The 23,679-nt window shown below is 41.6% G+C and overlaps 1 protein-coding gene across 1 annotated transcript; it reads left to right on the top strand.

Moving 5' to 3' along the window:
* Positions 1–4,412: 4,412 nt before the first annotated feature.
* Positions 4,413–22,891, top strand: LOC124048554 (UV excision repair protein RAD23 homolog B-like). Its single transcript, XM_046369463.1, has 10 exons — positions 4,413–4,590; positions 5,610–5,691; positions 6,030–6,109; positions 13,596–13,786; positions 14,634–14,689; positions 14,987–15,114; positions 17,616–17,754; positions 18,107–18,234; positions 19,107–19,292; positions 22,027–22,891. Exons 1-10 carry the CDS (start codon positions 4,525–4,527, stop codon positions 22,138–22,140), a joined length of 1,170 nt encoding a protein of 389 aa, XP_046225419.1. The 5' UTR covers positions 4,413–4,524; the 3' UTR covers positions 22,141–22,891.
* The last annotated feature ends 788 nt before the right edge of the window (positions 22,892–23,679 follow it).

The following is a 23,679-nucleotide window of genomic DNA, read 5'->3' as shown; positions in this document are numbered from 1 at the left end:
TGATTGAGTTGGAGGCGTGCATGGCCACACAGTCATGGGTGAACAGGGAGTACAAGAGAGGGCTGAGAACACACCCTTGTGGGGCCCCAGTGTTGAGGATCAGCGGGGTGGAAATGTTGTTTCCTACCCTCACCACCTGGGGGGAGCCCGTCAGGAAGTATAGGACCCAGTCGCACAGGGCGGGGTTGAGACCCAGGCTCTCGAGCTTAAAGACAAGTTTGGAGGGTACTATGGTGTTAAATGCTGAGCTGTAGTCGATGAACAACATTCTTACATACGTATTCCTCTTGTCCAGATGGGTTAGGGCAGTGTGCAGTGTGATGCGATTGCATCGTCTGTGGACCTATTGGGGTGGTAAGCAAATTGGTGTGGGTCTAGGGTGTCAGGTAGGGTGGAGGTGATATGGTCCTTGACTAGTCTCTCAAAGCACTTCATGATGACGGAAGTGATTGCTATGGGGCGAAAGTCATTTAGCTCAGTTACCTTAGCTTTCTTGGGAACAGGAACAATGGTGGCCCTCTTGAAGCATGTGGGAACAGCAGACTGGGATAAGAATTGATTGAATATGTCTGTAAACACACCAACCAGCTGGTCTCTGCATGCTATGAGGATGCGGCTAAGGATGCCGTCTGGGCCGGCATCCTTGCGAGGGTTAAAACTTTTAAATGTTTTACTCAAGTTGGCTACAGTGAAGGAGAGCCCGCAGGTTTTGGTAGCGGGCCGTGTCGGTGGCACTGTATTTTCCTCAAAGCAAGCAAAGAAGTTGTTTAGTTTGTCTGGGAGCAAGAAATCGTGGTCTGGTTTTATTTTTGTAGTCTGTGATTGACTGTAGACCCTGCCACATATCTCTTGTGTCTGAGCCGTTGAATTGCGACTCTACTTTGTCTCTATACTGACGCTTAGCTTGTTTGATTGCCTTGCGGAGGGAATAGCAACACTTTTTGTATTCGGTCATGTTTGACGCCTTGCCCTGATTAAAAGCAGTGGTTCGCGCTTTCAGTTTTGTGAGAATGCTACCATCAATCCACGGTTTCTGGTTGGGAAAGGTTTTAATAGTCGCTGTGGGTAGAACATCACCGATGCACTTGCTAATAAACTCGCTCAACGAATCAGCGTATTCATCAATGTTATTGTCCAATGCTATGTGGAACATATCACAGTCCACGTGTTCGAAGCAATCTTGAAGCGTGGAATCCGATTGGTCGGACCAGCGTTTACCAGACCTGAGCACGGACGTTTCCTGTTTTAGTTTCTCTCTATAGGCTGGGAGCAACAAAATGGAGTCGTGGTCAGATTTTCTGACAGGAGTGTGGGGGAGGGCTTTGTATGCGTCACAGAAGTTAAGAGTAACAATGATCCAGGGTTTTGCCAGCCTGTGTCGCGTATTCAATATGCTGATAACATTTTTTTTGGGGGGGGGGGGGGTATACACACCTGTGATTATAATCTAAGAGAATTCTCTTGGTAGATAATGTGGTCGGCATGATCTAAATAGGGCCATAACCTTTAGCCTATTAATAGGCCTATTTGGGAGGTGCGTAAGGATGGTAGATCTGGATACAGGAAGGAGGGTAGCGCAGCCTAAAAGTTACAACTCTTAAAAACGTATATAATATAGTGCAATAAGGAAACTAGAATGGTTTTTTAAAATTCTGAGAAAATAGCACCCTTAAATCAGTTTAAAATCAGTCACTAACAGCCGGAAATTATGATTGATGCGCCAATGATGATGATCTGCTTCTGTGATGTACTGCTACCAATGAATGAATGGATGGATGGATGATAACTACATTTCTCAGGTCTCGTGCACATCACACTCGCATCACGAGTTGGCGTATGCCTAATCGTTTTTTTGTGTAAAGGTTTGTTTATGGTTAGCGCTGAAAAGGCAAAAGCGTAATGGTGGTGGACAGCCTCTGATGACAACTAATGGCAGAAGTGGATTTGTTGTTTGAGTCTTATGGAGCGTTCAGTAAAGCTGGTGGAAGTGAGTTGAAGACTGACTGGAAAATTGAGAAAAAGAGATAAAGTTGCAAATAAAGTTGAGGCTCGGTCTAATCCCTCTGGGAAAGAACTGGTTGCATCAACGTTGTCTCCACGTCATTTGAACAAAAAAAGTTCAATGTGATGACGTTGAATCAACATAGAAACTGATTGGATTTGCAAAAAGTCAGCAAAGTAAGGGAATTTAGCCTTATTTTCACCCAATTTATAACCTGAATCCAGTCACATCGTACTTTTTTCTTTTTTGGGGGGGGGGGGGGGGTTCACGTTGAATTAACTTTATATGGCAACTTAACCAAATGTAAATCAAAACTAGACATTGAAAGGACATCTTTCCCCAGTGCTATGTTGCCTAATTCCTTGTTGGAGTTCGATTCATCGATAAGGATGCATTTTTGGGAGACCCAATTGCTGTTGCACTGAAGGTGGAGGATGCACTTGGGTTAGGTGGAGGACGCACTTGGGTTAGGTGGAGGACGCACTGGGGTTGAGTCGGCCAGCATTACCAGGAATGTTATGGTGTTGATTTATTTTTTCATAAGAACAAAAGGAACGTGCATTGTGGCTGGGGAAATTATGGGAGTATGAAGTGGAAAGCTTTGACATTCTGAGCAGGGAATCGGCAAAAGGTGTCATCTCTGGCATCTCGGTGGAAATTGAGACTCAATGTCATAATCACCATGTACCAGGTCCGGGGGTAGTGGAGGCACGTCCCTTGAACCTACCCGTGTTATTGCTATTTGATGAAGAGTTTATCCCGAAACATGAAAAGCTGGGGTATATGAGATACGCAGTGAAAGCTTTTTCGTTCCGTTGCAATGTCGTAATTACAAGAAGTTTGGCGATGTGGCAGGTGTGTGCAGACGGAATAAATATGTTGTTGAAGAGTTAGTGGATACACGATGATGCAATTGTGGTGGGAACCATGTTCCTGAGTTTAGGATGGCCCTGTAAATCAAATCAAATCAAATTTATTTATATAGCCCTTCGTACATCAGCTGATATCTCAAAGTGCTGTACAGAAACCCAGCCTAAAACCCCAAACAGCAAACAATGCAGGTGTAAAAGCACGGTGGCTAGGAAAAACTCCCTAGAAAGGCCAAAACCTAGGAAGAAACCTAGAGAGGAACCGGGCTATGTGGGGTGGCCAGTCCTCTTCTGGCTGTGCCGGGTAGAGATTATAACAGAACATGACCAAGATGTTCAAATGTTCATAAATGACCAGCATGGTCAAATAATAATAAGGCAGAACAGTTGAAACTGGAGCAGCAGCACAGTCAGATGGACTGGGGACAGCAAGGAGCCATCATGTCAGGTAGTCCTGGGGCACGGTCCTAGGGCTCAGGTCCTCCGAGAGAGAGAAAGAAAGAGAGAATTAGAGAGAGCATATGTGGGGTGGCCAGTCCTCTTCTGGCTGTGCCAGGTGGAGATTATAACAGAACGTGGCCAAGATGTTCAAATGTTCATAAATGACCAGCATGGTTGAATAATAGTAAGGCAGAACAGTTGAAACTGGAGCAGGAGCATGGCCAGGTGGACTGGGGACAGCAAGGAGTCCTCATGTCAGGTAGTCCTGGGACATGGTCCTAGGGCCCAGGCCAGTTGAAACTGGAGCAGCAGCATGGCCAGGTGGACTGGGGACAGCAAGGAGTCATCATGTCAGGTAGTCCTGGGGCATGGTTCTAGGGCTCAGGTCCTCCGAGAGAGAGAAAGAAAGAGAGAAGGAGAGAATTAGAGAACGCACACTTAGATTTACACAGGACACCGAATAGGACAGGAGAAGTACTCCAGATAAACAAACTGACCCTAGCCCCCCGACACATAAACTACTGCAGCATAAATACTGGAGGCTGAGACAGGAGGGGTCAGGAGACACTGTGGCCCCATCCGAGGACACCCCCGGACAGGGCCAAACAGGAAGGATATAACCCCACCCACTTTGCCAAAGCACAGCCCCCACACCACTAGAGGGAAATCTTCAACCACCAACTTACGGGGTGAAGGGTGAAGGAGGTCGAAATAGCAAGAATCAGGGCTGTCCAGCAGGTCTCATATGTGGAGGCAGTGCAATTTGGGGTGGCAGGTAGCCTAGTGTTGAGCCAGTAACCGAAAGGTTCCTGGATTGAATCCCAGAGCGGTCAAGGCAGCCCCTGAACAAGGCAGTTAACCCACAGTTCCCTGGTAGGCCAACATTTTGCAGGGAATACGGTCTGAAGATGATCTTCCAATTTAGACCCCAGAGCCTGTAGGGGTCTGCGTATGCATTTTAATCTGAATAAAGGAGTACATATATTTTTTTGTGTGTATGTTCGATTTTGTTCCTCACCCTTTCCGTATTTCCCCGTGCTTTTTCTGCGTTAAAGTTCCCCAGTTTTCACCCCACACAGTAGGTGGCGGCATAATACCAGAGCAGCAACCTATGACGAGCTAGCGAAAATAGCATCAAATCTAACTACACCTTCAGAAAGAGTACGGGGTGAAACAAGTTAAGAAACCTAAGATAAATTGCTCGCCGCCAAAATGCAGATAACATTAAAAACTCTCCAACAGCAGACATTTAAAATCGACATAGACGCAGAGGAGACGGTGAGTTGAAACCATGCATTTGTTGAAGGGGTGGAGGACTTTGTCTAACTTACCGTTGCGTTGGCTAACAAGCTAAGCTAACTTGCATTCTTAGCTAGTTTGACATGGCTGGCTAACGTTAGCAAAGCAACTTCAACATGTTTAAGTCCCCAGTCAAGTAACTAGATAACGTTGGTAAGTTTCTTAGTAACGTTACTTAACAAAGTAGGTTGTTCATTACTGCAAATACACCCATTGTGATTTTATGTTGGCAAAAACTGGTAATGGTAGTGTACGCGGTAGCTGACTAATGCTAGCATTAGCTGGTAAGTGTTGGTAGTTCGCTATCTAATTGTCTCAAGTTTCTCAACCTCAACTAATTGTTAGCTAACTAGCACACAACTAGCCACAATGTGCTCTAACGATATATATTTATTAAAAACGACAACTTTCGAGTTTAGCGTAGTTAGCTAGCTAACGTTAGGGAGCTAGCTATGTATTCTAACGTTAGCTAGCTAGCTAAACAGCTGCTGCCTCACGTGTCTTATGAAGCAGTTGGATAGTTTATTAGCTAACCTAGCTAAATGTTGATAATCCAAATAATTGATCCGTTACTGTAGCGATCTAACTTAGTTTGACACCCCTGCAGCTAGCTAGATACTGTCGGCATTTGGTTGTTATTAGCGAGGCGAATATTAGCTAACGTTAGCGGACGTCGTTATCTAACGTTAGTGCAGAAACTTCTCCTCAGCCCGAGTCATTGACAGTGGCCTATTGGCGTGACCCAGAATTCCGAGAAGTTGTCAATCGTAAACTGTTTTTATTTTAGGCAGTGTGTAGTAAGTTGCCAAGTATTAGTATTATAAGACCTCTCTCAGAGAACTCGGGCACCAGACTTTGAATTGTTTAATTGGTTTCATAGCTATCTATTTTAGCCTAATCATCAGCCATTTAACCAGTAAACTGAGACATATCATATGCTTCTCGCAATGGACTTCGTTCTCTTTGTGATTTGTCTGTCGTCTTTTCTCTCTCTACAGGTAAAAGCCTTAAAGGAAAAAATTGAGAATGAGAAGGGAAAAGATGGTTTTCCTGTTGCTGGACAAAAGTTGATATATGCAGGTACAGTTTCAGTCTTGTATTCCCCTGCTCTCTCTTGTCTGACAGTTTGTTGAGGACGGATAGAAATGCATAGGTCGTTGAGCTGTCACAATATAATTACATGTCTGTTGGCTTGTCCTGTGGCATCTCAATGTTTTCATGTAATTATGTTACGGGAATGCAGATTGCAGCAATAGTGTTCAATCTGTGTATGTGGCATGGTAATGTTTCTTCACCACTATGAATTAACCTTATAGGTGATGGGGATGGGTTTCTGGCAATTTCAATGGCAAAGAATGTCAGGGTTATTGTGGAATTGTCGGTTGATAAATTAATATCTTCATGTTTGTTGCTTGAAGGGAAAATCCTAAATGATGACACAGCCCTCAAGGAGTATAAGATTGATGAGAAGAACTTTGTGGTCGTCATGGTGGCAAAGGTAAGGGATTAGAAACGTTGCGATTTTCCATGAAATTACATGCCTTTCATTGGGGTGGAGACCTGAATACATAACATACGCTTCACTATTTTCAAATCCATCATAAACATGCTACACACACACACAGTGACAACTACTGATAATGGCAGATGGACTTAATTAACTTTCCATGTCATTGGACGTGTGTGTAGCTTGTGTGTGTGTGTTCACCTTGAAGCAATATTTTTTCCAGACCTGTCACATGCACCTCAATATCACTAAGAAGACAGGCAGAATGCAGATTAAATCCCACTGTGCGGAGTGGATTGCAATCTGTTACATCTCCGCTCCCTATACTCACAGGTGCAGCAACAGTTCATGTAATGGAGTTTCTCACCGCAGAGCTACAATATGTGCTTTCTGCACAGTTTGAATGTCTACAATAGAGGTCGACTGATTATGATTTTTCAACACCGATACCGATTTATTTGAGGACCAAAAAAAACTTGTCATTCATTTTTTAAATAAAATGTTTTAAAAATTTGTAATAATGACAATTACAACAACACTGAATGAACACTTTTTAACTTAATATAATACATTAAAAAAAATCATGAAACATGTTCAATTTGGTTTAAATAATACAAAAACAAAGTGTTGGAGAAGTAAAAGTGCTATGTAGAAAAACTAACGTTTGAGTTCCTTGCTCAGAACATGAGAACATATGAAAGCTGGTGGTTCCTTTTAACATGAGACTTCAATATTCCAAGGTAAGAGGTTTTAGGTTGTAGTTGATATAGTATTTATAGGACTATTTCTCTCTACACCATTTGTAGTTCATATACCTTTGACTATTGGATGTTCTTATAGGCACTATAGTATTGCCAGTGTAACAGTATAGCTTCCGTCCCTCTCCTTGCACCTACCTGGGCTCGAACCAGGAACACATTGACAACAGCCACACTCGAAGCAGCGTTACCCAAGGGGAATAACTACTCCAAGTCTCAGAACGAGTGACGTTTGAAACGCTATTATTGCGCACCCCGCTAACTAGCTGGCCATTTCACATTGGTTACACCAGCCATTAGGCTGATAGGCTTGAAGTCATAAACAGCGCTGTGCTTGCGTAGAGCTGCTGGCAAAATGCACGAAAGTGCTGTTTGTAATGAATGTTTATGAGCCTGCTGCTGCCTACCATCGCTCAGACTGCTCTATCGAATCATAGACTTAGTTATAGCACACAGAAATACGAGCCTTTGGTCATTAATATGGCCGAATCCGGAAACGATCATTTCGAAAACAAAACGTTTATTAGTGAAATACGGAACCGTTCGGTATTTTATCTAACGGTTGGCATCCCTAAGTCTAAATATTCTTGTTACATTGCACAACCTTCAATGTAATGTCATAATTACGTAAAGTTCTGGCAAATTAGTTCGCAATGAGCCAGGCTGCCCAAACTGTTGCATATACCCTGACTCTGCGTGCAATGAACGCAAGAGAAATTACACCATTTCACCTGGTTAATATTGCCTGCTAATCTGGATTTAGTTTAGCTAAATATGCAGGTGTAAAAATATATACTTCTGTGTATTGATTTTAAGAAAGGCATTGGTGTTTATGGTTAGGTACAGTCGTCCTACGGTTGTGACTTTTTCGCAAATGCGATTTTGTTAAATCATCCCACAGCGTCGCATCGATTATATGCAACGCAGGACACGCTAGATAAACTAGTAATATCCTCAACCATGTGTAGTTATAACTAGTGATTATGATTGATTGATTGTTTTTTATAAGATAAGTTTAATGCTAGCTAGCAACTTACCTTAGCTTCTACTGCATTCGCATAACAGGCAGTCTCCTTGTGGAGTGCAACGAGAGGCAGGTGGTTATAGCGTTGGACTAGGAAACTGTAAGTTTGCAAGATTGGATACCCAAGTTGACAAGGTGAAAATCAGTCGTTCTGCCCCTGAACAAGGCAGTTAACCCACCAGTTCCTAGGCCATCATTGAAAATATGAATGTGTTATTAACTGAGTTGCCTAGTTAAATAAAGGTATAAAAAAACATCTAAATAAAACAAAATGTAAGAATCTGCAAAATCTGCGCCCAAAAATACAGATTTCCGGGGGGAAAAAATCGGCCCTAATTAATCGGCCATCACGATTAATCGGTCGACCTCTAGTCTATAGTGATAATTGGCAAGAGGCTGTGGTCTTGAGATTCCTGTTTGTTGGTGTGTGGAATCTTTAATCTTTTTAAAGCTGCATTATGTTATTCTTTTTATATTTTCTTTGTTCAAAAGCTCCAAGTCGGTAGTGGTCATCCAGTGTGATTCAACAGTAACAATATTGTGCCTCCAGCCTACCTGAACCGCTTGTATTCGATTTCTCTGTCAGGTTGGTTTTTCCCGACAGATTTAGTGTTGTGCGTAATGAATGACGAGTTTCCACCACAAGTTCATTGACTCAGACTGAGACAGGTGGAAAACCTAAATTGCGTCATCTCGTCTCCTTCTCAAAACCCATTGGATGAAAAAGCCAGAGGGTCCCGCCACTCTGACCTTCTCCACCAATGGGTTTTGAGAAGGAGACGACAACACAAGGAGGAGTAAGCTATTGAGAGAATCTGACATCTGTCCCTATAACCCAAAGTAACATGGAACTTTGGAGAGCCAGCAGGGAAAACAAAAAGAGCCCGGGCCAAGACGAGAGTGAACCTCTGATTTGTGCTTACAAACTGGAGAGGGCTAGCTCCACTGCTAAGGGATTCAAAACCGACCAAGATATTTTTCTGCTGAAACAGTAAGACATAGTTAGCTTGCTAATATATAATTCTAGATATAAAGTAATATGTCGCTTTAGCTATTTAGTTGTAAATATGTATGCAAGTGTTATAGCTACCATGGAATACTTGTTTTCAAGCCACATTGGCAGCTAGCTAGTTTGACTAGCTACGTTGTTTGCGCCATTGGTTTGTTTCATTTGTATAAACTGTTGCTTTACTATTTAGTTGTAATAAGCTATGACTATTCCTTTGACCTTGTGTAATTTCTGATGTCAGTGGTCTGAAAGCCACCCATCTGATTAGCTAGCTAGCTTATTCACACTACTGTACTTGCACGGAATAGCCATGATCATTATTTGACAACAAAGCTCTAGATAGAAAATATTGTCAAACCAACATTTTGATGCATTTTCAGTTATGAAAGGGATCAATCGACATTAACGCCTACCAAAAGTTATCTTTCCAGCGCCATCATTGTTGATTATTGCCGCAGACTCAGATCAGTAAGCAAAAACTTTAGCAAGGACAACAGTATTTCCCCTAGCTGGCCAAGATTTGACCTAATAATACAGTGGACATCTTCTAGTGGTGGGTATCTAGGTGTTGGGACTGCTTTTGGGACAGCTTGATGTAGGCTCTAACAGTTTATGGTCACCGTTATAGTGCAATTAATGTATTGTTTAGTGTTGTGGCATTGCTGGCATGCATCAAAAACCTACAGTTCATATAAGGAAATCAGTCAATTGAAATAAATTCATTAGAACCTAATCTATGGATTCCACACCTCAGTTATGAATCTGTTGGTCACATACAGTTTAGTTGTGGACATTACATCACCGCACTCTCACTCTTGGTCATCTTTTTAAGTCACCTTGATTTTTGCACTTGTGTGTCTTCAGTTTCTTTAAGAAAATAAACTACAAATGCATGCGGGGCTTAGCATGCCATGAGCTCATGAAGTGCGCTATTTGAGGGGTCGAGAAGTCCTACCCTCCAGCCTTTAGGAGTCTCGCTCCAGTCAAATTGGGCACGTTCTGCTTCTCACTCCTCTCACCTACTCTGACTCGTACCATCTAACCGCTAGTAGCCTTGAAACACAGCACTTATTAGCAGTTCAGCACATCAGCATTTCTCACACTGTTACACAAAATCAAGATAACCCTTTAGCATCGTAGACATTGAATGTCTGTAACCAAACTGACACAAACTCTGTTGGCAGATTGTAGTTCTAGCTAGCCACATGCTAACCAGAGTGATACTAATAGCAGCAGTAAATTCAGATAATGGCTAACAAACATTGTCCTACCATCAATTTTCTATCCCCGGGACTGCCACGCAGATGAAATATCAGCCTGTATGAGATTGAACTTACCTCGACTTTCTAGAGTTTTGTCCGTTAAAACCTATCAACGTTTCCCTTACTGTGGGAATTGTGATCGAATCAACTTAATATTAACCACTTTCAATGCAATGAAACAAAACAAACTATGCAAGAGATTTTGTTGGATGCAGAAAGCATCGGCGTAGGATTCTATTGCATTGACAGGCACCACTCAATCCCATACTCTACACAGACCGGTGCGCCATACCCAATCAGCGCTACAGTAGGCCTACAGTACCAGTCAAAAGTTTGGACACACATACTTATTTAAGGGTTTTTAATTTTTGGTATTTTCTACATTGTAGAATAATAGTGAAGATGTCAAAACTATGAAATAACACACATGGAATCATGTAGTACCAAAAAGGTGTTAAACGAATCAAAATATATTTGAGATTCTTCAAAGTAACCAGCCTTTGCCTTGATGAGCTTTGCACACTCTTGGCATTGTCTCAACCAGCTTCATGAAGTAGTCACCTGGAATGCATTTCAATTGACAGGTGTCCCTTGAGTTAATTTATGGACGTTCTTTCCTTTTTAATGTGTTTGAGCCATTCAGTTGTGTTGCAACAAGGTAGGGGCGATATACAGAAGATAGCCCTATTTGGTAAAAGACCAAGTCCATATTATGGCAAGAAAAGCTCAAATAAGCAAAGAGAAATGATAGTATCATTCTTTAAATACATGGTCAGTCAATAACAAAAATGTCAAGAACTTTGAAAGTTTCTTCAAGTGCAGTTGCAAAAACCATCAAGCACTGATAACTGGCTTTCATGAGGACCGCCACAGGAAAGGAAGACCCAGAGTTACCTCTGCTGCAGAGGATAGGTTAATTAGTTAACTGCACCTCAGATTCCAGCCAAATAAATGCTTCACAGAGTTCAAGTAACAGACACATCTCAACATCAACTGTTCAGAGGAGACTGCGTGAATCAGGTCTTCATGGTCGAATTGCTGCAAAGAAACCACTACAGGAGGACACCAATAAGAAGAGACTTGGTTGGGCCAAGAAACACGAGCAATGGACGTTAGGACGATGGAAATTTGTCATTTGGTCTGATGAGTCCAAATTTGAGATTTTGGGTTCCAACCGCCGTGTCTTTGTGAGACGCAGAGTCGGTGAACGGATGATCTCCGTGTGGTTCCCACCGTGAAGCATGGAGGAGAGGGTGTATTGGTGCTTTGCTGGTGACCCTGTCTGATTTATTTTGAATTCAAGGCACATTCTGCAACGATGTTTTTCTGGTTTGCGCTTAGTCCCACTATCATTTGCTTTTCAACAGGACAATGACCCAACACACCTTCAGGCTGTGTAAGGGCTATTTGACCAATATATTGAGTGCCCAGATCATTTGTAGTCAACAATGTGGGAGTGATTGCTTCCGACAAAGAGCACCAAACGTGTTAATTTTAGACATCTTTGAAAGTGAGTCAGGTAAAGAGCTTTTCTTTGTCTTAAAGGGGCAGTGTATTTTGAGACGGGCTTGAATAAGCTAAGTAGTCAATAGGCATTTACAGTCACCTGGTCTGAAGGACAAGTGGATAAACGGGTCAATGTCAATCCCTGCATGTTTTTAATAAAAGTAATGGAATGTAGGCCTACATTGAACACCACACTGGCTGCTACTGTAGGCTGAACAATAACGGCTATTTCCAAGATATGTCTTCTTCAGGTTGATGATGTAGACTCCATCACTCTTTCTCTTGTACGTGTAGTGCTCCATCTGGAAGTCCATGTGATGCAGTTTCTATTATTTTTTTGTTGATTGTATACCACTCTGGTAGACCTACATTATGATCAAAGAGCCACAGTTTTAAGTGGTCAAGTAAGCTACTAACTTAAAGCGAGTACTGTCTCTGTGTTCACAGTAAACGTGCGCCGGAAGTTACAATTTTCAGTGTTACAGTTTGTGCTCAGCAGACCTGAAATGTGCTTGGTGAGGGAAAAAATGTAGGGAACATTGGCTACCATTTATATCCTGCAAGTTATATTGGCCAATAAAGCTCAGGCAGTTCAACAAAAATAAGGACCTTGAAAATGAACAATGTCATCCGATTATGATATTTGACCATTCATTTCTGCAAAACATGGGAGTATTCTGTTGATTTTAGTTATTGTATCTGTGAGAGTTGGCCAGTTTGCTTTGCATGGCCCGGTGCACTTAGATAGCTGACTTTGTTTTTATTATCTACCAAAAACATAACATGACAACTCTTAGGGCCCTTTAGTACCTTAGCCGATTTTCACATCCATCACTGAAGCCACCCGCCATGTCGCTGTAACACCGATGGTGTCAGTGGACTTGGAGCCTACATTGACTGTGGGCACAGAACCGGTTTCAGCTTCATGGCGAATACACTCTTGCACTGTTGGTAGCCAGTGTAATCGTTCGGGACAACGTGAGGCCCTCATATGACTGAAGCACGAGGGGTTCCCCTGACCCAGTAAGACTTTCTTCCCCTCTTGACGAAACATGCATGCCGGTAAACAGTGCGTTGCCGCCACCAGCAGGCCATTCCTTTCTGAATGTCAAAGCCACAGTGTATTGTTGGTATATTACTATTTGATGTATTTTCGCAACTTTTTTTTCCCAAATCAACATTTGCATAAATAACTTAAATGTTTTTGATTATCATCAATCCACGATGTTAGGTTTGTGGAAATATATTGTGCAACCTGTGTTTTTAAATCTTCAGATGGAAAAATGTTACTTAACTCCCAGGCTGCTCATTTTGATAAGGGGCAATTCTGCCACTTTTCAGCCTCGTATTCAGCTCCGCACCAAACTAGTGTCTACAAATATGAAAATGGAGCCTTTCTATGATCTGTGGATAAAGATATATTAACAAAAGGTCCTAAAAAAAATGTTTCTCTGTGATATCACAAGGTAGGATTAAAGTTTTAAACTGATTTTTCATAACCTAAACGCGTTTCTAGCCAGAGGGTATTTCGAAGTGCTCCCCACTGCGCAAATCTGTTTTACCTTTTGATGTCATCGGGTAGAACTTTCTAACTATATTTTTCTACAATGTTGAAATGTGCCGTTTTCACATGTAGAGACTGGAATTGTGCTGGAGATAATTTTCATTAGTTAGTGGTGGAATTTCCTTTTTAAGATGGCTTGCTATTTTTTTGCTACCTCAAAAAGTGATAGTGGCCTGAAATGGTAATTAATTACTGCCAATCGGTATTCAATGAGTCCATGTCTAGCCTAAATCAGATCACAGGCTTCTTACCTGACAAGCCATGTTGCTAAAATAATTTGTACTCTGTTTTTAAGTAAAATATGCTGTTGAGGCCAACCTTGAGCACTGGACATTCCCCTTTTTCTCTATGTAGCCTAAAGCAGCCCCAGCAGCTGCCCAGCCTTCCAGTGCTACCACGACCACCACCTCCAGCACTACAGTCCCCACAGTACCCGCTGCTGCCTCGTCAGGCTCAGATAACCCACCCGAGGGGGGCAAACCAGAGGACAAACCAGCTGAGGAGAGGCCCTCCAACACCTCAGCCCCAGCATCAACTCCAACCAGGTAGGGCTGGGTCGGCAGTCAATGGCTCTCAAATTGCAAACCTATTCCGTATACACAGTGTACAAAACTAATTAAATCTTTCCATGAGACTGTCCCGGTGAAAGCTATGATCCCATATTGATGTCACTGGTTAAATCCACTTGAATCATTGTAGATCAAGGGGAGGAGACATGTTAAATAATTATTTTTAAGCATTGACTCAATTGAGACATGGAATGTGCATGTGTGCCATTGATGGTGAATAGGCAAGACAAAAGATTGAAGTGCATTTGAACGGGTAGTAAGTGCCTGGCGTTTGAATGTGTCAAGAACTGCAACGCAGCTTGGTTTTTCATGCTCAAAAGGACATCCATCCAACACAATTGTGGGAAGCATTTGAGTCAAAAGCGTCCCTGTCGATCGCTTTCGACACCTTGCCCAGACAAATTGAGGCAGCCTTACTGCCATTAGGTACCGAGATGAGATCCTCAGGGGGTGCAAGTGAATATTGAGAAGGTGTCCCTAAATGTTTTGTTCACAGGCCCTGGTCTTGTTCCCTATATAGTTCACTGTTTGACCAGAGCCCTATTGCCTATAGTGCACCACCCCCCAACCCCCCTCTAAATTATTGAAGTACACATTGGAAGTAGGGGGATGTAGCCACTGTTACATTTGGCCTGGGTCATTAATAGGAAGCTGCTGTTTCCAGGGTCATGTTCGACAATGGCCACATGCAAAACGTTAACTGAGATTGCATTCTTATTGGAAATGGGGACGTTTTAGATTTCGCTAGTGTCGGTTATAGTATAATTAATATCTGGTAAAATGGAACAGTACTCTCATCAGCTTTATACGCCTTCTCTTTCAGTTCGTCTGGTCTCTTGGCCAATGTGAACATGTTCGAGGAGGCAACTTCTGCTCTAGGTAAATGGTCCTCCTGATATGAGTTAACCCAATTTTGTGAATGGATTATAATCTGAAAACATACTTTCTCTTTTGTAGTTAGGTCTATAACTATGTCTTAATATTGTCTTCCCTGTAGAAATATATATATATATATATATATATATATATATTAGGGCTATTCCTTTCACTTAAAAAATAAATCTATTTCTCAATCTGTTTTCATTAGGCTGTTTATCCTAGTGAATGTCATCTGAAGTTTTCAAGAGTCTCCCTGATCAAAATGGCATCTGGTTGGTTGTTCTTCCTGCTCCTTAGTGACAGGCCAATCATATGAGAACATGGTGACCGAGATGATGCTGATGGGCTATGAGAGGGAGCAGGTGGTGGCATCACTCCGAGCCAGCTTCAACAACCCAGACAGAGCTGTGGAGTACCTGCTTACAGTAAGTACCTCCCATCACTCCATCCACTTCTCCAGTCTGACACCACTTTTTTATTCTGAATGGTTTAGTCTAAAAGTGATATAATATGACAGTGACCACGTTTTCATGCGCACAGTATTCCGGATAGTAGCTCATATTCCGCTTAAGGTATTGTTCGGGATAAGCTGTTTACATGCACCTTTTGATATCCCACTCACGAGTATCCATTAATAAACATAATATTCCAAGTTAAGTTAATATGGGTTAAATGGACTAGTAACTGAAATATGGACACTGACTGTAGGGCTACCTTATGTAGCGTAATATACAGTGCATTCAGAAAGTATATAATAATAATAATATAATAATAATAATAATATATGCCATTTAGCAGACGCTTTTATCCAAAGCGACTTACAGCCATGTGTGCATACATTCTACGTATGGGTGGTCCCGGGCATCGAACCCACTACCCTGGAGTTACAAGCGCCATGCTCTACCAACTGAGCTACAGAAGGACCACAAAGTATTCAGACCCCCCTTCACTTTACGCATTTTAAGTCACAGCCTTATTCTTAAATGGATTAAATAAATAAAAATCTTAATCTCAACACAATACCCCATAATGACAAAGCAAAAACAGGTTTTTAGATGTGTTTATTTTTAATAAATGTTTAAAAATATAAGAAAAGATTTGCAAAAGTATTTAGACCCTTTGCTATGAGACTCGAAATTGAGCTCAGGTGCATCCTGTCTCCGTTGATTATCCTTGAGGTGTTTCTACAGCTTGATTTAGAGTCCACCTGTGGTAAATTCAATTGATTGAACATGATTTGGAAACGCACACCCCTATCTGTATAAGGTCCCACAGTTGACACTGCATGTCAGAGCAAAAACTGTGAGGTCGAAGGAATTGTCCGTAGAGCTCCGAGACAGGATTGTGTCAGATCTGGGGAAGTGTACCAAAAAATGTCTGTAGCATTGACGGTCCCAAAGAACACTGGGGCCTCCATCATTCTTAAATGAAAGAAGTTTGGGACCACCAAGATTCTTCTTGGAGCTGGCGGCAGGCCCATAAAGGACTCTCTGACCATTCTTTGGCCTGAATGCCATGCCTCACGTCTGGAGGAAACCTGGCACCATCCCTACAGTGAAGCATGGTGGTGGCAGCATCATGCTGTGGGGATGTTTTTCAGAGGAAGGGACTGGGAGACTAGTCAGGATCGAAGGAAAGTTTGCCGGAGAAAAGTACAGAGAACCTAATCCACAGTGCTCAGGACCTGGCGGCATCGGTTCACCTTCCAACTGGAGAGACCGGAAAATAGCTGTGCAGCGACGCCCCCCATCCAACCTGACAGAGCTTGAAAGGATCTGCTGAGAAGAATGGGAGAAACTCTCCAAATACAGGTGTGCCGAGCTTGTAGCGTTATACCCAAGAAGACTCAAGGCTGTAATTGCTGCAAAAGGTGCTGCAACAAAGTTCTGAGTAAAGGGTCAGAATATATATGTAAATGTGATATTTCAGGTTTTTATTTTTTATTTCAGCATGTCTCCCCCGAAAATGTGAATGCTACTGTAATGTTGTCTTTGACACTTATGCAAGCAGACGGTAAGAACCACATAAAATATGCACCCAGACGAACTGAAGTCTTATCTGAAACGTGTTTCATTGTTTTCTCAGCTTTTAATTCCCTTAAAATCAGTCAAACGGATAACTTTTGGACATTTTGCACAGGACCAATCTCTCCACTTTTTGGAGTTATTGCATTTATTCCTTAGTCCCTAAAATACATTCAGCAGTGTTTAACTAGATTACTAATGCATTCAATCTGTCAATGTAAGACATTATTCTGGTGAGCACTACTTTATTTAGTCTTCTGGGGCAACAAGATGTGGCAGAAGAGAAGCTGCATGTATCTAATGATTGGCTAGTTGACAAACAAATGGCCTACAGAAATAATAATAATAATACGGCCTACAAAGTGTCAGACATTATAAGCAGGAAGTTGTCTAAATTTGGGGTGAAAGTAGCCAGTAGGCTATACGATCCTGTTCGGAGTATCAGCAAAATACATTATGGAGTTATGGTGGATTGAACTGTGCGGGTAGCCTACTTTTTAAAAAATGATTTGTTTGAGAATCAGAACCTCACACAACACCAATGATATCCAAAACCTAGCCTGCGCATACTGCAAAAAAAACAGTAAATGGGATAAGATGTTTACATGCCACAGATCAGCGTGTCTTTTCCGGGTTTCTCATAACCGGGATACAAGATTTTTCGGATTATTGTAAACGGGATCTGATGTTTGTCATCACAAATGCATAATACTTGAGTATCCCGAAAAGTAACGGTATATTGGTGTGCATGTTAACGTGGTCATTGACTCAAAATATCCAGTGTTCTTTTTTTGTGCTATTTGACGGTTTTCATCCATGTGTTCCTTCGAGCTGAGATGATGGAGCTAGCTTCCTCCACCCTGTCTGGCAGCTCTAATGTATCTCCTGTGGTTGTTCTTCAGGGGATCCCAGCTGGGGAGGAGGGCCATGTGAGTGCTGACCCAGTGGTGCCCCCTGTGGGTGGAGGAACTCCAGCTCTGAACACAGGCAGTATGACCACCCCAGCCAGCACAGGCTCCCTAGCCAGCGCTGCAACAGGAGGTGTGTGTGGCTGCTTCTCCACTATACGCATGCACATGTGTAACAACACTTCTGTATGCAGTGCACACAGAAATAGCATTTGACGGCTTTCTATTCTTTTCCTTTGAATAATAAAGAGATGCCCTATGTGCTGCACTGTATCAATTGTTCTATGCCATAAACGGTTTGGCATACTGGAGTTTAGAACACTAGTGTGCTGCTGTGTGGAAGAGTCTAGAACTTTGGGAACAAAGAACATACAAAATGGACCTGTAGAAATGGAACATAGAACTGTGTGGATTGGAAATAGAACAGTGCCATTGTCCTTCTATGGTGTGACCTCCTATCCCCTCTCCCTTTCCTGTGTTTCCAGCCAACCCTCTGGGGTTCCTGGTTAACCAGCCCCAGTTTCTCCAGATGAGACAGATCATCCAGCAGAACCCCTCTCTGCTCCCTGCCTTACTACAGCAGATAGGGAGGGAGAACCCCCAGCTTCTGCAAGTATGGACAACACACTCACACAAACGCCTCGATTTACAGTCCGTCTCGCCGATATACTCCCGAATCTCTGGCCTCTTGATGATAGACAATTATTCCATGATTTTGTAGTTGAACTGGCTACAATGAGCAGTGAAATTGATGGAATTCTAGTCCTTCTGCCAAATACATTTGTCTGAGTCATTTAGCTCCCCAGGCCTCTCATGCATATTGAAGGGATGAGATCAGAGCCTGAAGGCATAGCAGCAGATACTGTGTGATACAGTCTCTGTGATACTGTTGTGTGTCCCAAATGGTACCCTATTCTCTTTATAGTGCATTACTGTTGACTAGAGCCCTATGTGAACTCTGGTCAAAAGTAATGCACTATAAAGGTAATAAGGTGCCATTTGGGAAGCAGAATGTGTTCAGCCTCAAGCCAACCTCTGGTCAGCTGTAATTACCTGGGATTTATTCAATGAAATTTTATTCAGTGAAATGTTCGTAATGTTGTAGGTATCAAAAGTTCTTGGAACCACTGGCCTGGACTGGTGCGTTGACCAAATCTAAACCATCAGATTCATTTGTAGAGGGGCTGCACTCAATGTTGCTGGTAGAAATGTCATGTCTAGAACTGTGACTAATAGTTGGCTCATATGACACTTACCTGATCTGTACAATGCATTTCTATCTGAACGTTGAGTCTGTTGCTCCTTCCTGAACAAACCCCTGATCACTCTCTCCATGGGTGTGTTCATTATGTACCAAACGGAGGGAAACTGAGTAAAGCGAGAAGGGACTACTTGGAATCGGTCTAATAAGAAAGGCCTGTTTTCCATTGTTTTTCTGTTGTGTGCCCTAATGAACACAATCCTGTTTGTCTGTTTCCCTTTCAGCAAATCAGCAGCCACCAAGAGCAGTTCATCCAGATGCTGAACGAGCCAGCCCAGGAGGGGGGTCAGGGAGGAGGAGGAGGGGGAGTAGGTGGTGGAGGAGGTGTTGGTGTGGGGGTCGGTGGGGAGGCTGGAAGTGGCATGAACTATATTCAGGTCACACCCCAGGAGAAGGAGGCCATTGAGAGGGTAAGAAAGGAGGGAATCTCACAAGCCAAGATGACTGTTGATAAGTGGCTACAGTTGAAAATTCGCTAGTTAGCTAAATAATTTACAGAAATGCTGATTTTTATTTTAATTATTTAAAAAATATATATGATTAAAAAATAAAGTTAAATAAATCGAGTAAACATAGCGATTCTCTAGAACTTTTGTATTGTTTTTAGCCAATAGTTCTGAAAGTCGCGCTCACAAGCCAAAAGTGGGCACCAAAAATGGTGTACTATGTCACATACACTGTATACAGTGCATTTGGAAAGTTTTCAGACCCCTTCTGTTTTTCCACATTTTGTTATGTTATACAGCCTTATTGTAAAATTTATTAAATATGTTTTCCCTCAATCTACACACTACCCCATAATGACAAAGGGAAAACAGGTTTAAAAAATAAAAAAAGCTTTATATTTATTCAACGGAAAAAAACGGATACCTTATTTGCATAAGTATTCAGACCCTTTGCTATGAGACTCAATATTGAGCTCGGATGCATCATATATCCATTGATCATCCTTGAGAAGTTTCTCCAACTTGATTGACCTGTGGTAAATTCAATTGATTGGACATGATTTGGAAAGGCACACCTGTCTATAAGGCCCCACGGTTGACCGTGCATGTCAGAGCAAAAAACCAAGCCATGAGGTCAAAGGAATTGTGCGTGAAGCTCAGACAGGATTGTGTCGAGGCACGGATCTGGGGAAGGCGACGCTCCCCATCCAAACTGACAGCGCTTGAAAGGCTCTGCAGGGAAGAATGGGAGAAACTCCTCTAATAAAGGTGTGCGAAGCTTGTAGCTTACCAAGAAGTCTCAGGGCTGTAATTGCTACTAAAGGTGCTTCAGCAAAGTACCTAGTAAAGAGCCTGAATAGTTATCTAAATTATTTCATTTTTTTTATTCATACGTTTACAAACATAAAATAAAAAATAAAAATGCATTGTGGTTTTGGGGTATTATTAGTAGACGGATGACTGAAGAATCTATTTTAGCATAAAGCTGTAACAAAATGTGGAAAAAGTAGAGGGGTCGGAATACTTTCTGAATGCACTGTATATCAATCTAGAACAGGATTATGTGTTATGGATGCAATTTGAAAGGAATTGATAGACTGCTCGCATGTGCACAGATTAAATATGATGTTAGCGTGATGGGCTGTTTTTCACTCTGCAGTTGCAATAAGAAAAAAATCTTTACAATGAAATATGGTGACCCCTGAAAGCAAGATGGAGATGGGGGTATTAGATGCGCATTCAGTCTTTATTACTGTAGCATAGACTACGCAAATGTAGGTCTACTTGTCAGAAAAAAGTCTACGTGCATCGTGAACTGCGCTCCATAATGAGGTGGGTGATCTGTCACCACCCTGAACGTTGATGACGAGGCTGTGAACATTGCATATAATTTAACAGTTCCATTTCACGCCATGCTGTTCATATAAATAATTTTATAAACTGGATTGTTTGAGCCCTGAATGCTGATTGGCTGACCGCCGTGGTATATCAGACTGTATATCAGGGGTATGACAAAACCCTGTGGTTTACTGCTCTAAATACGTTGGTAACCAGTTTATAAAAGCAGTAAGGCATCTCGTGGTATATGGCCAATATACCATGGCTACGGGCTGTGTCCTGGCACGCCGCATTGCGTCGTGCTTAAGAACACCCCTTAACCGTTGGGGTGGCAGGTAGCTTAGTGGTTGGACTAGTAACCGAAAGGTTGTGAGATCGAGTCCCTGAGCTGACACGGTAAAAATCTGTCATTCTGCCCCTGAACAAGGCAGTCAACCCACTGTTCCTCGGCAGTTATTGAAAATAAGAATTTGTTCTTAACGGTCCTGCCTAGTTAAATAAATATACCACACCCACTCGGGCCTTATTTCTTAATTATAATTTACCGGTTTCTCAGTTATTTATCACGGGAAAGGGGAGTGGATTTGTGCGGTAAATCTCGGTATCCGGGTTCCCTCCATTCAACCCTATTTGAAATTCATAATGTGCCATGGATTGTGTAAACAACAGTAATTGTTGGATGGCGGGCATGTGGGGTTGTGTTCCAAACAAAACTACAATGGTGCTTGCTCTAATTCCTCAACGGCACAGCTAGGAGAGCAGAAACATTAGTTACTCTATTTTGAGTCATAAAAGTGCATTGAAATTACGTAGGAACTGTGCACACTTTGGAGAGGTGTGTGGCCACTTGGAGACACCAGTTAGTCCTCTCACTCAAACCATTGTATTTTTTTCGTCTGCACTTACCCCAACCTTTCCAAAAATATTCTTATGTTACTGAATGTGTCCAGAGTATTTTCAGATTTGATCAACAAATGCAGTGAAAATTACACTAAATGCAAATTGAACACAATCATCAGTGTAACGTTTGGTTTCAGTCTTGTCAGGTGAACTGTTGTCCTCAGTTTGGGTCAAATGTTCCTATAATCTCAACTGTTTCCTTTCAGTTGCTACTATGCTTCTGCATAGGCATTTCATATTTCTTTAAAAATAATTTCAATTTAGCCCTACCCATATTGGCCAATTCTCACTAGTGTAAAGGGTTTAGCGACGTGTTGATTTCAGACTGCATTGTTTTCAACTGAAGATGCATGAATAAATGCCTATTTATGGGAATAGGAATGTCATATCAATCCTGTCATCGCTATTCAGGAATGTTGTTTATGTAATTTCAATATTGACTGTCTGTTTTGTCTTACAGCTAAAAGCCCTAGGATTCCCTGAAGGACTTGTTATACAGGCCTACTTTGCCTGTGAGAAGAATGAGAACTTGGCCGCTAACTTCCTTTTACAACAGAATTTTGACGACGACTAAAAAGGGAGCCATGGTAGTCATTTCGGTCCTTATTTTTTTTCTCTATTTTTTGATTGATCAATATTGGATGAGCATAAATAAAACATGGCCTTCGCATTTTCCCAAATTTTACTACAAATACATGATACATCTTTTTTTGTGAAATAAAAGCTGTTACTCTGATCACCTTAATTGAGTAAAAGATACTTGGTTCATCAGATATCACCTGTGTGCTACCCGTTTGTTTAATTTTTTTATTTGGCTAAAGACCAACATGATTGTTTCTCATTAGGAAATTAATACTGGTTTAAAAGGTTGATCGCAGAATGTAGTTATAAGAGGAGTAGTTATACAAGTATGTGATTGGGCCATTTGTTATTGTATATTCATATACATCATTGTTCTTGTTTGATAGTGTTTTTCTTTGTCTCAATTGACCAGTATAGGGATCCCAGTACATAATTAAAACTGCAGTTTTAAATTAAATTTTTAAACAAGCAACATTGTTATTTTGCCATTTTCATATTTTTTGTTAAACTTCCAACAAACTTAAAGTGAATTGCATGAGCTACAGCGGATTTAAAAAAGGCAACTGTACAAATATGGGAAGTACTGATGTTTCATGCAGCCTGAAAATAGCAAATTATCCTAGTTCTTTCAGACCTCTAAAGGTATGTATATGACTTCTGTAGCTCATAGTAGCCTTGTGTTTACAGTTACTATCCACTTGATTTACTGTCATTTTTACAAAGAAATAAAACGTTTCAACAGAGTAATGCTATTTTGTTTAGTCTTTTAAAGAGGGCAGGTGTAAGCAGCTCTTTTGACCGTTGACTCCATGAAGTAACACTAGGAAAATAATATTGTTGCTCTTATTTGAAGATCCATTTGTGTCGGAGTCTCTACTACTCTTCCACACGATATAAGTATTTATTCCTTCTTCAATTGGTATGCAGTCATCTGAAAATGCCTACAAAAGGATGCCATTTTAGATTATTGCGATGCACCCATACACCAATGACTTGTACACAATTTGTACAGTACCCCACACCTTCTCAAGCAGACGACTGAGACCAGCAGGGGGCAGTATAGACTGCAACATAAGTCTAGACTGCAACATAAGTCTTCCAAACCACTGAGGTGTGTTCAACATCAGGGTTGAGGTTGATTTGAATTAAAGCCAATCAATTCAAGAAGGAAGCTAAAATTCCAACTTCCAAATTTATGACCATAATCTAGTCCTTTGTCTCACTTGTTTGAGATGTTTTATTTATTTCCCTTAAATGAGTAGTTCTCTCCCTGTCTCCACTCATTGAGAAACAGACCCTAAATGTCAGTTGAACATTCGTGTCAACTAGGTTTCCATCCAATCTTTTTATTCAAGTAAAGTAAAATTGTTGACAAAATATGCTAGACAAAGCGGGATCATTTTATCGGTCAAATTTGTTGGTACTACCACTTGGGAAAGCATGCAGTTTATTAGGATACATATGAAATAGTTATGATCTTCACAGGGTGGTGAAAGTCACGTTGATGAGCTTGATGCTCCTTTCCAATAAA

The sequence above is a fragment of the Oncorhynchus gorbuscha genome, linkage group LG11, assembly GCF_021184085.1.
Source record: "Oncorhynchus gorbuscha isolate QuinsamMale2020 ecotype Even-year linkage group LG11, OgorEven_v1.0, whole genome shotgun sequence".
NCBI lineage: Eukaryota > Metazoa > Chordata > Actinopteri > Salmoniformes > Salmonidae > Oncorhynchus > Oncorhynchus gorbuscha.
The sequence above is the reverse complement of the archived record's forward strand: the minus strand, read 5'-3'. Positions and strand labels throughout refer to the sequence as shown.

What these genes read in the sequence shown, in the direction of transcription:
- LOC124048554 (XM_046369463.1), top strand. Translation starts at nt 4,525, where the DNA reads ATGCAGATAACATTAAAAACTCTCCAACAGCAGACATTTAAAATCGAC. An exon ending in TGGTCGTCATGGTGGCAAAG is followed by an intron (nt 6,110 to 13,595) that starts GTAAGGGATTAG and finishes TTCTCTATGTAG; the next exon opens with CCTAAAGCAGCCCCAGCAGC. An exon ending in AGAAGGAGGCCATTGAGAGG is followed by an intron (nt 19,293 to 22,026) that starts GTAAGAAAGGAG and finishes TTTGTCTTACAG; the next exon opens with CTAAAAGCCCTAGGATTCCC.